The 17001-nt window shown below is 41.6% G+C and overlaps 3 protein-coding genes across 3 annotated transcripts in view; all 3 read right to left on the bottom strand.

Annotated features, from left to right (window-relative positions):
- LOC126562401 (arrestin homolog) overlaps positions 1 to 17001 on the bottom strand; it is a 413496-nt gene that overhangs the window by 146501 nt on the left and 249994 nt on the right. The gene's annotated exons all lie outside the window — the stretch shown is intronic.
- The window catches only part of LOC126562338 (PDZ and LIM domain protein 3), a 427281-nt gene that overhangs the window by 211100 nt on the left and 199180 nt on the right, over positions 1 to 17001 (bottom strand). The gene's annotated exons all lie outside the window — the stretch shown is intronic.
- LOC126560858 (double-stranded RNA-specific editase 1-like) lies at positions 2811 to 3815 on the bottom strand. The gene has a single exon (XM_050216807.1). It carries the CDS (start codon positions 3813 to 3815, stop codon positions 2811 to 2813), a length of 1005 nt encoding a protein of 334 aa, XP_050072764.1.

Here is a 17001-nt window from a genome sequence, read left to right as displayed (position 1 = left end):
GTCCCGATTGATTTTTATGGCTACTGGTCTCAATAACTCATTTCGCCAAGGTCCTCCAAGTAGCTTGATCCGCCACTCTGGATTAGTAAACCATGGCACTAGATCATGAGCGGTGCTAAGGCCAGGTCACAACCACAATGCAGGTAAATCACCAAATCAAAAAAATACGTAAGTATGCCTCTTCAAACTCTATTTTCATCTGTCTTCTTCAACTTTCCTTAAATTTATTTCTTTTTGATCTGCATAGTAATTCTCACCAACCTTTTGATTATTTGCTGTCTCAAAAGATCAATTACTCAAACAAACGATTATTTCCTGTGTGTGTTTTTTTTTTTCGAGTTCCATTCGTTTTTTCATGACCTACCTTTACTAGCTCCAACCAAACGGTACTTGATCATTGGCGTGCTTTAATTGAATATAATATTAAGCTCGTCGATTCGTGTATCCTTTGGTTCACGTTTATCATTTCCTGTTGTAAAAGAGCGAAACGTTAAATTTAATTCATCTTGTGTATTTTTTTAAAAGCAACGTACCCCGTTCAGATCTTCTACAATTTCATTCACCGCGGTATGCCCGTTAGTCCTTCCGGTTGTTTTTCCTGTTGACGGGGTGTGAAGATAAGAGGGACGAAAGAAGGAAAAGGGAGAGGGAGAGTGGGTACGGTGGGAGGTCATAACCCCACCGCCGTCAAATGTTTTATCTTGCCATCAAGGCTCGAGCGCTCGGATAAATCACCGTCAATAAATCATAATGAGTTATGGTTCGGTCGGTCCAGCGAAGGAAGCTGCTGATATCTCTTCGTGCTATTCAGTTCACTTTCTTAGTCTGTGCTTTTTTTAAGCCTTATTTTGTTGATCGTTATTTGGTAAGCTCCTGTTTTTTTTTTCGTTTTCGTGAAGCATCAAATTTACCTTTCGCGAATTTCCAACTCCACACCAAATGCATCCGGTTGCAACGGGAAATGGTTAAGATTATCGTGCTCAAGTGCTCGGGAGTTTGCCAAGGCAAGAAACAACAGAGGTTTGAGAATCGAGAGAGAGAGAGAGTGTGCCAGGGTCTAGTGGGAGGAAGGTTTGCATAAGGAATGGAAGGCTTTTTTTTGTTGCTGTTGCTCGCTTCGTTAATAAGATATCTAAAAACGAATGCCGCAGAAGACCGTCCCACTACGGTGGCTATCTCGCTCCGGAACGGATTGACCGTTGGTGTTTTGTATGATGTTGGTCCATCCCCGATGCTTTCCATTCCACCGTGAAACGTTACACCGCAAAAGGGAACCGGGAGCAGCACACAGAAACACACATACACTATCGGATGGCGAATAATTATCGGGTTTATTTATCATACCCCAAGCGCGTGGCAATTGCAGCACAGAAACCGGAGTTGCATTTTGTTAAGATGCAATCTTAACTACCGCATTGTTTGGCACAATCGAAAATCGGCACCACCAACCATAGCATGCCCTACTAGCGCAACGGGGCAATCATCGCCGAGTTTATCGACAATTGCCCTCTCGGCATTGGGTGTACACTGTGGCTTGGAACCGTTGACTTTTTGAAGCGTGGAAAACGGGCTAAGATGTCCGGATCAATCGAAGCCTAGAAGAATGTTGTGCACTATGTTGATGATATATGATCTATGAGCATTATCGGTTGTTACCCATCTCGGGAGGTTTTCAGTTCTGTAAGCTTCGAGATTCATTTGATCTTGCAAACCAATTTGAAGAACCATGGGTAAGTTGCGGGAAAATCGTATGGGAACTTAGTATTGTATCAGCGAGAACTCGAAAAGATTGATAGAGAGACCTTAATACTTACCCAACCAAATTTCAGCAATTAAATAGTAAAATATCTGGCGAATAGAAGACTTGAAGTATACAGGAAATATTTCAGCGTCAAGTTTCAATATGTATAACATATAATTCCGCGTGGTACGAATGCAAAAAGTCAACGCAAAGATCTCGTAGATTTCAATTCTAATGCCATTACAGTAGGATGTAATATAACACCAACGAACTTCATTGAGTTTGCTGATGTCATGTTAGGGGCGAATAAGAAGACCATAAGCGTAATGGATATCGATGTCCTGCCCTAGTCCTTGCAGGTCGAATCTGCTGACGTCTTTTTCTGCTGGGGTCTATTTTCGTCAAGAGCTCTTTTGAAAGCCTCTATGACGAGACGAGGTGTAGCTGCCTCTACATCTCTATCGGTCTATAATCTAACTTCTGCATTTGTCTCATTCCCTACATCAGATGACTAGTAAATAAATAGTCACACGATATCTTCTAACGATGTAACGCAAGAGGACGATTGACAAGTGTTTGTAGCTGGTGCAAAAACGACGCATCAGATCTTGGAAAAGCGTGAAGTATATGACTTTTAAATTACCGACCACCAGCTAAAGTACTTGGAAAGTATTGACGACAACTCAAGAGCAACATCACACCTATTGGACCAGACGATACAACAACGTTGACCCCATAACTTCTTTCTTAGTGTATCGAATCATCTTCGGAGCAACGATTTTGTGAACAACTTATCGAATTTAAAAATTGTAATAGAATAGGCTAAATTTCATTTAAATTATCTTTTAACTACGCTTTCTGGACGTCAGATTTATTACGGGTCAAGTGAGCTTCCATAATTTATGCCAAGCGGTGAGGCACAATATCTCTAATCGGATCTGTTCTGAGTTCATAATTTTATTATCTGTAGACATTGGTAAAAATAACAAAAATGAGAAAAAGTCGATTGTTCAACCACAAATTCTAAGAAAGAAAAAAAAGTATCTAAATGCTTCCAAACTGTTTCCGTTCAACACTCCTGTCCACCTGTGTGGGCCTGCTCACACATTACACTAGCGTCAAATACTACTCCGAACAGCACTTTACAGGCATTGGCAGCAGCTGCCTTCCGTGCCAGCTTCTTTGAACGGCCGGTACCGGTAAAGTATTGTCCGTCCACCAGCAGACCAGCCGAAAATTCCGGATTTATTAGATCACCGTTCCAACCAAGATCCTTAAACGTCGTTTGTGGGCGCATGAAGCAAAACAGTTTGGTCGGATGGTGGCTGGATGCTTCCGGCGGTAGATTATCGATCGTTCGGACCGTCTTCGGGTAACCGATGTCATTTGATGATATCGGTGCTTTCCGTTGCGGGCCAAAAAGCGACTCCGGAAGCACGAATCCATCCTTTTTCCATTCGTCAAGCAGCTTGTGGATTGCAAACGATGCCAAATGCTCCATTGGCAGCTCCTCTACCTGGTTGCGTTGCAGTCCCTGCGACGACGCGTCAAGATTTGTGATCTGCGTGAAGATTAGATCGCGCAGCGCCAGCTCGGATACCTTTGCTTTCGCCAGGTTTTTGTTCCTTTCCGTCACCGCGTACTTGACGTTGTTGATGTACAGTTCAACTTTTGTCTCCGTTCCTACCGTGTTCACCGTAAACTGCGGTGCTTTGTCACCCTGCATCTCGTTCAGCGCAACTATTGCATTCTTCGGGATTAACCACTTGCGGTACCGGCAAAGCTGACGCGCCTTGCGTGTCTTTGCACAATACCTACGATCTATATCGGTGGTTGATTTTCGGGTAGAAACACTACTTCCGGCAACCGATGAACCGTAACTGGCGCTTTCTTCCATCGAGACATCGCTGAACTCGCTGCACACATCCGGTGTTGGTGGATTTCGGTACTTGAAAAATTGTTCATTAAAGTTTTCGATGCACGGCACTGTCTGATTAATCGTGCCTGCCGTCACTGGATCAGAACTGGGCTGTAGTGAACCGTCTGGGGCAGCAATATCTCCTGTTGCTTGCATTTCACTGGCTGGGGTTGTGTGTTTAGAACGTACTTTATCCTAAAACCGCGATATTCTCAGTGAAGCCCGCACGTGTTGCGACTGTCAGCGCTTCTATAGCTGTGATTAGTACGAATTGGCGCTTTGTTTATTTCATGAGCGGCAAGTTGTGGTTGTACCACAATATGTATAGCAAATCAGGAGGCACAATAGCGGCCGTCAGGATGGGAAAAATCTCATCATTGTTATTTGCGTTCAAATAGATTGCACCAAAAAGCATAAAAAAGGATTTTATCATACTTGTTGTGCAATTAGTTTTTTATTGCATTACAAATTGTATTCATATTAATTTTATTAAATTATCACAACAGTATGTTTGACAGTTTGGTACCGAACTTCGCTTGCACAGTTTTGTGTCAAATCAACAAACGTCAATCTGTTGTTTATATTTATTTTCCAGAAAAGTGATCATTATGTACTAGGTGTAGCTTTACTTAGCTTCTCGTGCTTCAGTTTTTGCTGAATGAGTGTTGAATTATGCTATTTATCCTCCAGCGATGCCAGTTCAGTATGTGTAACAATTCGATTGAGTATCAAACGATATATGATATTACATTATTTGTGTCCTTTATTGAAATTATTTTCAGAATGAATCATATGCAGAAAATGCGAAGGAATAAATAGGAAAATAAACGAGAACGGAGGAAGGGTAACGGGTGGTGATAATCAAACAGATGGGACGATGAATTAAAGGCTCGGAACGCGCAGAAGTGGGTCTCTACTATCCACTCCTGTGTTGCGAGGGAGTACGAAAATTGGAAGACGCGGTCGAAGGGAAAGAGAGGTAATAAACAGGGGAATTGGCTCGCGTGGTACGGGAGCATCTATGTCATTCAAAAGAACTGCAGTGGTTGAGCTAGGAATCGGCGCACTTCTAGGGATTGAAAACCAAGCAAACTGCATCCAGCCTCGAAACAAGGCAGGTGGACAAATCACCAGAGGATTTTCGTATTACAAAACAGCTGAAGTACCGGTGAAATCGCTCGATACGATCAACGTGTGTCCTAGGGGGACCAAATCACTGATCCATACTTCAACAGTGATCTGATCAAGGCACGAAATAGGGTTTCCACTTCCTAGACACTAAAAGTTCCGTATGGTGGATGAATGTGAGACCCATGTCTAGCCAAACACCCAAATGCCAATAAACTATGGGACAAGTAGGATCGAAGCTAACAAATAAAGTAAGTATTTATTCCGTTTTGAGATATTTTCTTTAAGAGGAGGTGATGGGGGATGACGGTTGAGAGAATATAAAGGACGGAAAGCGAATGAATTTAGAGGAAGTGTATCTATTCGGAATAAATCCTTTTTGCTGTGGAATAATGACGAATCGGGAGTTGTTTAGGAGGCAGAAGTATACAATTGACTCACATACCTTTGATATAACACACATAAGTATAATATCGCGGTAATTACTTACACACATCGGGACTAGTCAGCCACAATGAGGGGAAAGTTGACGAGGACAAGGACTGGCGCAATATTTAAACGAGAAAGGGGCAAACGAGGTACACTAGTTGTTGAGGAACAGGCAAGAAGGAGTTTTTCAAAGCTTCGTTATCTAACGCATCATATGAGCCAAAGGAAACAAAACAGTACGCAGAGCCACTATCCAGCGACGAATGATAACATAAATCGTATGCAGTAAGGCAAGTAAATAAAATCGTTCTTAAACAATGCACGATATAAATGTTTATAAAAACAAATCAAACCACTGTGTTCATCACCCACGAACCTCTCATTAAAAAAAAAACAGCAAAAAAAGCTGTGTGAGATGTTTGTGAAACACAAACGTTTGTTTCTTTAATCCCTACTCCCATCCATCAGAATTTTATGAGCTTGAGGAATCTTACATTTCATCCGTTTTCGATCGATTGTTTTGCCAAACTGGTGCGGTTTCGGGCTGAATCGGACGCATTGCGCACGCAAAGCTGGCGTTTCGATTGTTTAACATTTTACAACTCAAGTTTTGCCAGCGAGTTTTATGATTATGGTTGCCGATGAGTTGCCGAGATAGAGCGTCTCGGTGTGTTTTATTTTAATTTTCTAACGCGTGGCTGCCAAAAAGCGAACCAATCAAGCTCGATCGATGCACAAACGTGGCGCCGGTGATTGTCCGCCCAACCAAGCCCCATGCCTATCGACCGGTAACAATCGATCATAAAACATAAATAATAAAATTCGTTTCACCCGATTGAACACTCCCGTTATGGGATGAGGTTGTTGCTGCTGGTGTGAAAACACTTGTCGCATGTGTTGAGAGAAGAATGGCATCTTTTTATTGAGCGGAGTACAAACCGTAACAATCGGCGGAAGGATTGGGGACGAATTTCGCCTACCAACCTTGAACTTTGTGTGTTGAAGATAGAAACGAGTTCAATCACCGGTGGTAGCGCGAATGCCTGGTTGCTCCGGTTTCGTTTTATAAGAGCTGGCGGTTTAACGAGAGGCCAACTCACACTTTAAATTATGGGAAATTTGAACCCATTGGACTGAGGACACAATTCCTGGGTTACATTCCAAACTAAACCACATTTTCTGGATGATCAATGGTGTCGATGGTTGATGGTGTACAACGGCACAATTGTTAACACACCACTCATCAACTAACTAATTGACCCTTTTTTTTTTGTTGTTGGTTGGTTTCGATCTTTCTCCTTCCTCCTGTCGTAAAATAGAGGAACAGAGTGAGCAACTAAGCAGCGTAGAAAGCTATTGAACTACGAGTCGAATGAGACATAAATTTAAGGGTCATTTTAAAGCGTCGTTTAGCGACGACTAGTGAAGACGTACGACGCCTTCAGCTATTCATTCATTTGCCAGTACGATTTGTTGGAGAGTCCGTTTTTGGTATCGCTGTTTCGTTAATGCTGTAGCAGAGAGTAGGAAGCATTGTTGAAGCAGTTAAACTAAAAAAAGTATATACAGAGGCCTGAACTTAAGAAACTCCTCCATCTTATTTTTTTATTTTATTTTTTTATAATTAATTATGACGGTTCAGTGCCGTATTGTCAACACCGCTACTCCTTCATCTTATCTAGTGACAAGTATTTTTGAATATTTTCTTCTTTCTACAGAACTTCCCGTAGTCTTCGCATTTAATAATACGATATGGTCCGGCATCAATCAGATCATTGCCAACAAGCCATATAGACTTTAAACTGCGGTGTTTCAAGGATTACTAAGATTCTCTTGATTGATTCTGTAACTCTCAAAGCCGCTTGGAATGACAATCCTACCAGAAATTGATCGGCATCCCATACTTTCGCCACCGGCATGATGATGATCAAATCCAGCTTCCCACGTGTCCGGAAGGAAGTGAATCAGACCTTTGTTCTACGGAAATCGGATGATGATTGTCAGCGAATTCGTACCAAATTCCAAACCTCGTGTGTTCGCTGTTCGCCACACGCGCTTCACTCTGCTCGGCGATTTTTAATGAACGATCACTTCTCGGAACCGTTCAAATTCATTCATTTGCATACGTCGCGAATGACGATACGGTGCCGTTGCTGCGTTGAGCTGGTTGGCCGTCTGGTGAGCCGATTACGTCGTCAAGTAAAACACACAAACCGTGTCCCGCGATTGCGTCATGGACGCGTGTTCACAGCTGACATCATGTCTTGGGCAGAACACGCGACCCGCTGGCCGAGGTGGTATTACCCTATGCTCTATCCCCTCGATGCTGTGGCCCTCGGTTGGTTTCGGTACGGAATTGGTCAGGGTCAGCAGTTTGGTGTTAAGTCATCGTTTAAAAATTTTCTCCCTTACGCTCACGGCACCCCAGTAAAAGTGTGAACAATTTCACGGCACTCATAAATCGTGTGGCGCGTGTGTGTGTGAGAAGTCATGGGTGCAGGGATGAACCATAGAATATGAAGAATTGGGAAGAAAGTCATGAGGCGAGGGAAATTTCTTGTAGCGTGAGTACAAACTAAAATCCGTTGAAAACACGTACGACACAAATAAATAATAAATAACATCCGCCCTACATTAAATCTTGGGGATCGTGCACCATACAGCTCACAGCTAAAATGTGATGGATTTTCTATTTCATTTTCTCTTCCGTTTTTATGTTGCTTTTGGAAGCATTTTGAGGTTGTGCACTACCCAAAAACATACACTAGCGCACATGTGTTTTCCGCGAGTTTATTTGTTTCCATCAGCGCAAAACGGGAGGATGTTGTTTCAACCCGGTTTTCGTGTTACTGCACCGGCGAGGGCATGCAGAGGAAGGTCGGTGGCGCCACCGTGGAAATCTCATCGATCATAATTACACGAGTGCGCTTATCGTCGCAGTGTTGCCTGGGAGAGCACACGGCGATAGAGATAATCGAATTAATTTGGCAACATCCAGCGCATAACGGTGGGTGGGGAGTTGAGTATTTTTGTTCGACTGGGTCGCGCGTGTGTGTTTTTTGTGCACGAAAGATCAGTTTGTCGTATCGGTCGGTTCGTACTGGTGAACGGAAGCCATTCGTTATCATCAACATCCATTAACGATTAGTAGGAGATGGAGAACTTGAGGCTTTTTTTGAGAATTGAAAGAAAACAGTATACTGAAGTACTACAGTGTACTATACAAGAAAAACTCTAAGAGATGAAATATAAGCTTAACATCCAAATTATCCATTGCGGAACAAAAACGTTGTAATATTTAATTGCGCAACAAAACTGCTCGACATAGTATTTGTCTTGATTATTGGAATGTTCTAGAGAGTTCACAGTCGTACGCTCAATGATCTATGAGGCTGCTTAATCTAGACCTACCATATCTTTTAGCTATCACAACTTCGTGTTCCATTAGAACAGGAACATAAAGACATCTCCTGATACCATGGGTAAGGTCTTAACAAGTTTCTCCGCACAAAGAGTAAACGAAATAAGAGCTGACCGATTCGGTGGTGTATTCTGAAGCGGCGCCAATTACTAACAAAGAATAACACAAAACATCTTATCGTAACAGACTTACACATGGTAGTACTCTAGTATCTAGCTATGGATCAAATAAAGTCAAGAATTTCAGAAGCAGTAGAACAGCTGCGACTAACTGCTCTTAAGATTACAGTTTCAAGAAGACAGAGCTACATCTCCATAAACGTGCCAAAGCGTAAGTTTGCACTGGAATCTTTTGTATTAGTATAATATTTTATTATTTTTTTTGTTACTACTACTACTTCTTTATCGATACGGCGACACACCGTCATACTTCATAATGTTTTTTTTTGTATAAAACATTGTTTATTTAAAACAACTTTAAAACTAGCTAACAAAAGAAAAGTGGGGAACATGTAGGGACGACGTACAGGTTTTACAAAGAACATTTAAGGATAATTTCATCAATCACAGCATTGTTTTTTCCATCAATGTGGATGATGTAGTTTGCAAACAAACGTAGGATAGGAATCCTCTTACTTATGCTAATGTGACTTAAAATAGGTAAGATGAGGGAAGGGAAGTTGAGGTTGTATTTTGAAACAATGGCTTCCATAGCCTGCATCAGTATGCTCCAAGCACTAGACACCCTAGAGCACAGGGCAAACTTGTGCTCCAGCGTCTCTGGCTGGAAGCAGAATGAGCAGGCTGAAGAAGCCCGATTCAGCCTATCGAACAGCAGATACAGTATCGATCGTTGGTCGGATGAAAGTGTGTAGTTGGTGACGTTTTTCCAAATCCATCGCCAATCCGTGGAAGGTGACACCATAGCCACTTTGGAGTCTGGAAGTCTATCGACCATCATTTGCAGCAAACTTTTGTTTGAGACTGTAGGTGCCGGATGGTATGCGAGCTGCTGGATTACCGTTCGAAGGCACGGATACGTTGTGGCAACAGAGTCTATATTCGGGGGATTCTCAGCACAATCTATGTGCTGAGCCCCGATTTTTAGGCATCCCTGCTCTGCAACGTACCGATTCATCAGCAACGCTGTTGTGGTAATGGCAGGAATGTGAAGATTGAGTCCACCTCGGTTGCGTGGAAGGGCCAAATGGTTTAATGGGTGTGATGTGTCCTATGTCCAGTGCCGTTGTTTTTTCCACGTCCAGCTTCGCCCCAGCGGATCTGCCAAACGCTTCTATTGTTGTTTTAACCTCCTCGAGTTTGGGAAGGGAGGTTGTCACCACCGAGATGTCGTCACCGAGGATCATCCTATCTGACAGAGCAGCGTATGGGAAACGACGGGGAAAGGTTTCCATTTACAAGGATACGGTAGGGGGATCGTTTACCAACTGTTCGCAAAAATCGCACAAGTCCTGGATTGAAGCCCGGAGAAGACATAATTTGCCACAAAAAACTTCTATTAACTCTGTCAAAGGCCTGTGATAGATCAAATAGATCAACTAGATCACGATTTCGTTAATTCTTGAGATCAACCGCCTTTTCCTTAACAGATAGCACCGCTTGAAAAACGTTGCAAGGTTTGTTGTAATTAAAAAATAAAAATACTACTTCTTTTTAAGGTATATTTTACTTCTAAATTTAATTGTAAGCAAAACAGCCTGACCTTTTCATATGAATAAAAAAGCTACTCCTTTTCAAACACTACGTTTATTGACCAGGTTTTTCGCTGACATAGTGTAGTTATGATTCCAGACCCTTGTTTCATTATCTCCTAAATGTCCAGTATAACGTTTTGTAGCAAACAAAAATAAGATCATTTTTATCAATAGCAATATAACTGTTTATTTCATCGTAAATTAAAGAAACTTCTTCAACTTAGTTCCCACTGTTCTTTAATTTTTATTTATTATTAAGTATGACGGCACGTCGCTGTATTGTCATGAAATGTTCTTTTATTTGTACTATAAAATGTAAAATACCTCAAAAAGATTTTAATTTATATCAGCATACGAGCATTATCCACATGTCTGTTTGTTCTCATTTTATCCCAACACTTATTTTTTGACTTTACAACTCTACAGAGAAGTCTTGACATTACTTACTTCCTTGAGTTGACTATTTTCGTGGCTGGAAAGTTAGTATTGTGTACTAGTAGTTGGTCCGATCGGAATTGGATATCTAGTCCTACTGAGTGAAGACCGGCACTGCTAGCACCTCGTTAGGCTAGCTAGGTAAAGAAAGGAGATTCCTTGAAAAATCTCATAATAAATATACCTTTCCATGCATGGGAAATTATGCCAAAAAAATATTGATGAAATTAAGAGGTTAATGGTGATCAAAAAGTACAACACAAATTTTTAAACGACTGTTGCAATGTTGTCTGCTTAAAAAAACCGACTGTTGTTGATTGCCATGGAATGTTACAATATTTTTTTGGAATACTACAGCGTAATACACGAGGAATTGCGAGGAATTTGAAGTTTTGATTCCAATCTATAAAATCAGTCAGTATAGTCAAATAAAATGTGTAGCATGGCCGTTCCGCGTCAGAATGAAGCAAAAAAAAAAGGACATGCCATCAAATATGTAACATCCTTTTTAAAAAAATGCCATAACAAACTAGGTCACATTTCAGCACTATGACGAATCCCTCCGCGTGGCAGCAATCAAACGCGCAAAAAGCTGTTGAACAAATGAAATAAAATTCGAACATGATATTCGTTGACGTATCGCGCTGCATCCACCCGGACAGTCTAAACAACATTAGAACCAATAAATGCTAGTAATAACATGTGCACGAACGAAAACCATCCTCAGCAACGTTGCCCACCCAGTCAGTAGCACTCACACTGGGCACACCATGAGGGGGAGGATGTGTGACACGAAACATACCGCTTGCCACGGCGTGTAATTCACCACCGGTTTCTTACCGGTTAATCGCGCTGGCTGAAACGTTGAATCATATCATACGAGCGCACAGAGCGCCACACGCCTGTTGAACAACATTTGGCAGCGAGAATTTGCGGACGAGCAATGATATCATCCCATCCATCCATTCCGTTGCATTGGCACGGGATGCGTGAAACCCTGGTCAGTGTTTTTTGAGCCGTCCGAAAAAAGAATACACGTAGCAACTCCCAGCGTACCACGCGAGGAATGGCATACATGCAACTGCGTGCAAACACACAACATGGTTGGTTTTTTATTACTAATTTTTGAGTGATTTTTTTTTTGTCTAGTCTCACTCGGACGCCGGTGGGTGCCAGATGCGGATTAACTTAATGTGTGCGTGGTCAGGGAAAGCGTTGTGGAAATTTCTTCTTCGATACATCGTTCGAAAGCCGTCTAGTCAGTAGGTCAAGTAGTAGAAGGTTTGGTTAGGGGCAGGAAGAGTGTTTATTCTTCCCATTACTACGCTGCATTTTGTTGGTTTGTTTGCGTTTTTTTTTTTAATGCCATCAGCTCTATCAACTGGTAGGGCGATTCACACTTGACATCATGCGCGTAGAATGCAAGCCGTAGAATTCGGTTGTTTAAAAATACTTCTTCAAATCGGCTGGATATCCAAGTGTGTTGTCCACTCGTCTGTCTGCTAAGACTTTTTAGTTGGATGGCCAATTTGTTCTTTTTTTTTAATGAAACATCTTAGCTGAAAGAATTTCAAATATCTTCTGCTCTATTTTTCTGCCGAAGAAGGGTCTGCAAATATACAGTGTGTCGTCATTTATATTATTCACATCACTATTCCTCTTATTTTTACTTGGTCTATCGTTTCAGGCTTCAACCAATCTTGCGTACTAGAGGACTATCTCGGCCGGGCCTTAGTGCAATGACACATTTGAAAATACGAACCTAAAAATGAACTTGCGTGAATGCGCAGTCATCGAATATTTGAAATACTTAAGTGATACAAGTGAAACAAGAACGAGTACAGAGAAAAAAATTTGTCCCCTGTGCATCGCTTCTAGATTAGGTAGGGTTAGAAAACTGAATGAAAAAGGCGCCTCACCGGGAAATTCATCTCGTCTGAAGATGTCTGAGCCCCTGAAATATATCGTACATTCGCTTGTTTTACAAACATGTTTCGATGGTCGATTGCATGGGTTATTTATAATTCTAGCGTTTCTCTACCGAAGAAACAAATTATGGTTCCCGATAAATTTGTCACCCGATGGGCAAACACAGCTTAATTACGGATAAGTAAAGATGTCAGCTTTGCCTCAGACACCTCGTTGATTGGTTGGTTGGTTGGTTGGTGATTGGCCCCACTTTCGATATGGTGGGATAAAAATAAAATTGTAATAATAGAGTCAGAATTGCAACATTCAATGTCAGTTGAAATATTTTTTTCAAGATCAAGTCGTATGTCGGTGATCGGCACTCGAAAGTGTACGATTGCGATACCGGATGTTTGAAACCGACCTTGTCGTTGTTTTTGGCGTTAGGGTAACTTGCATTGTTAAATATATCTGCACCTTTTATGTGCCCAAGGAGGAGCAATTTTCCTCTGTATCGTGTGAATTGGGATATCTTTTATTTTGAGTGGATTATCATCTGTTTCTGCTCCATTCGATGGTGAATATTTGGTGATTTGTGTATCGGAGCCACGTTACGTTATTGCCAAGTTCTTATCAGCAAATACTACCATGTAAGCTTCATCTTTATTGCTGCCGCATGGACTGACTCTGGTGCCTTTCTCCTAAATTTCTCTGATGAGGCTATATTTACATCAGGACCGTGTAAAAATTCATACTCTTTTTATGCACAGAACTCAGTTCCTAGAAAAATGGTGTTAGTATTAACAGGAATTATTTTGTAGGATTTTCGTTTCATTTTCTTGCAACACGACGTGCATGGATCCAGACTAGAATTTGAATCTGTTGATGATATCTGCAAGGTTTAGTCATGCACGTATACGTTCTTGACCATGACGTATACGTAACACGGGCTGTGCGAATAACGACCCATTGTTTGCTGAGCCACGCCACCCATTTGCATGCTGGGCAAGGAACCAAACACCTTTTCTGCTGTGAGTTGTGATGTAATCATACTCGTTTAGCGGTTCAATTCCAAGTGATTTCTGATTACTTATCCTACCTTTCCCAATTATATCCTATAATAATTCAATGATAAATCAATGAACAAAATCTTGCTCGAATCCCACGTTCAGGAAGCATTCTACAACATTATCGGTCCATCGTTGACCTTAAGGCTCGGCCTGGCTATCGGGTCCTTTCGGGCCTGTCTGAATAATAAATGATTGTTCTATGTAAATCTTAGATATCAGCTGCTAATCTGTCTTCTATACAAAATGATTTAATGAGGTCCTTTGATAGATATTTGCTCAAAATTGATCACCTTCAAGGACAGTTGGGAGTTTCTCGGAAACGCTTTTCAGAATTGTTTTTGCAATTCGAGCTGCTGGTTTATGCTCGAATGGGATTGTTTGTAATTTTTATTTCAATGTAATGTAAATAGTTTTCCATATTATGCAGCTATTCCCGATAAACTACCGCAGCAACTCCGAAAGCTACAATCCATTACGTTGCATTGCAACACAAATAGAGCCAGCTATAAATTATTCAAAATTACGATATTATACAACCGATTAGATAAACACGTGTAAGCAAACTGAATCCATTCGATAAGGAAGAAAGCAACCCCCCACGCTTGTAGAAATTACGCAACCGCACACTGTTCTAAGCACGCCAGCCGGACACGTTCTCTGGAATGTGAGCTTCAATCATAGCGATATCAATTAAGCGAACATCAGCGATTGCCAATCGTGTACCGCTCGTGGTCAGCTTTCTTGGGAGGCAGCAGCTGGGTGAGCTCATCGTTCACACAGCAAAATGGTGGTAAACTAAGTGTGGTATCACATACGAGTATCGCATTCACGACACACGATCCTCACACATATCTCGCGAATTGACCTAGTGCCACGGCGCACGAACGTGGCGGCCCCAGAGTCAATGGAACTGTGTTCCAGCGCTTCGTGCCCTACATGCCACTTTCAGTTGCACACTTTCCAGTGAAAGCATCGTTCTTGGGGCTGGCAGAATTACATCAGAACGGGAAGTATCGACCAATTGCACTGTTGGTGAATCGAGTAGCATCGTTCGACTTGTCTCACGAGTACAGTACTGGATAAAAGTCCGCAAAAAGCAAAAACAAACTGAACCACTCCAGAAGCTTTATCTAGCGTTGTTGCAATTATTTAATGAACTGTTGCCGCTGCAGAACGTATGCAGTTTTGCGCGTGAAACCAATGTTTGCAGTGGGATGAATTTATATCTCTTTTTAATAAATTAATTGATCGCACGTTCGCTCTCATTTCGTACATTGTGCTTTAATGGGGTGGCCAAGCGATTAGATACGACGGGATGCACATGCAAGCGGGAGGGTTGTTGGGAAAGCAACTGCACCGGCTGCAAGGAGAGTGGCCATCGCAGAGAAAAGTGCTTTAAATAGAGTTCAATGTGTTGGCTGCCTGTTGCTGTGTTCCTTCTGATCTGCCCTAGATTGTTAACCCTTGGAGGATATGTAACGAAACTTTCTTCCGGTAAAAAATAGAAAATCAGCGAATATTTTGCATGATTGTTGATACAAATATTTAAACTAATGCTAAGAACTATGACCCAAATTTAAAGCCAAATAGAACCAAAGCCTACATGGTTAATAACTAAACCAAATCATGTTCATAGTCCTGCCGTGTAAAGACCGGATCATTGTCGTCTTAACACCGGATCGCATTTGGTAAAAAATTCCCGAAAGGTTGTAAGTTTTCACGGTTTCATATCTTTCTTTGTCTTGCCTTTGCCACATCCTGCTTAATAATTGGTTTCGATCTGTAATTAAAATTGCGTGTAATTAAATAGTTAGACCTTCAAAGATATCACTAAATCCTCGTCGAGATTTCTATGGGTTTTACTCAAATAACAAATGGTGACTTGCCAAGATGGATTACTACAAATCAAAATTACCATAAGTGCAATTACTGATTATGCTAAAACCTAACATATTTTTTTTCAAAAAATACATATTTCAAAAGTAGTCTTTTGCCTCTACTACAGCTTCTTGGCTTAACGACCTGCTAGGTTATGCCTTTGACATGTTGCTATAAGTAAACTTACTCTGAGGGAGTTGTTAGTCGTCAAAGAGATTCGAGTTTTCATAACTCTTTTGTAATTCAAATTGGAGAGAAACAACTATTTTAACCGTCTTCATGAATCATTACTGTGGATATGGATCTAAAAAGTTTTGCAAAATTTGATTGTTGCTAATGAATTAATTATTAGAATGATTACAATCACTCATTCGCTCATACGCAAAACACTTCTTATCACGCTTATTGGTACCGTGTAGTTGGATAGTCAGTCCTCGCGAGAAAAGAACGGTCTGGAAGGGAATCGAACCTCGTTCTCTGGCCCTGGACCCTCAAAAAAGTGTACCGATACAAAGTAAACAATCTACTTTGAATAATCTTTTAAACCGCTTCGCACACAAGGGTTTCATCGTTCTGCGGAAACTTTCATTGCGAATTATACCTTCGAACTAAAGAGTACCCTTTTAAAAGTCTTTCAAATACTGCTGCAAGTTTTTTTGCAACATATTGCAAAGCAGGGAAAACACATTGAACGACTCTCTCACCGTCTGACTTTTGTCAAGGCTCTGGCCATTATCCGCCAGCTTCGCCGGGCAGAAGTTCCTCATCGCTGAAGCTAGGTTCACATCACATTTTATGAGCTGGCGTTCCGGACAGCAACAACGAAAGAAAACAACAAACAAAAAAAAAAACTGCAAATAACAACGAGATGGTGGTGGGCAACAGCATCTCTCACGGAAATACAAAATGCACTACATTGCCACTTATCAGCCTCCCACCAATGCTTTCCAGCAGCACTGCGGTCGATGAAACTGTGCAGATTGCGGTGCTTCAAGTTGATGGTGGATTCTAAACTTCCCCATTCCATCCTGTAGGTAGGTGGCTGAGTTCCGGTAGACGCTCAACTGGGATGAAAGTGCACCACTCCTTCACACTTTAATCTGGCGAGCGTCTCGACTAACGGAAGGGCAAAACTTCCACACTACAAACAGACCTCTAGAGGATGGGAAGGTCGTGCCACGTTGTGTTGGATGGGTAAACATCTTTCTTTTGGCCGGCGAAAAAACGGCGCAAAGATGATAATATCGTCCGCTCGTTCATCGACCAAAGTGCCGACCTGAATCATGATCGCACGATGCTGGCAGGGCGAATGTTTTCTGCGATAATTAAGAACTCACCAAATGCGCCGATAACGGCACG

This window comes from Anopheles maculipalpis, chromosome 3RL (genome assembly GCF_943734695.1).
Source record: "Anopheles maculipalpis chromosome 3RL, idAnoMacuDA_375_x, whole genome shotgun sequence".
Lineage (NCBI taxonomy): Eukaryota > Metazoa > Arthropoda > Insecta > Diptera > Culicidae > Anopheles > Anopheles maculipalpis.
The sequence above is the reverse complement of the archived record's forward strand: the minus strand, read 5'-3'. Positions and strand labels throughout refer to the sequence as shown.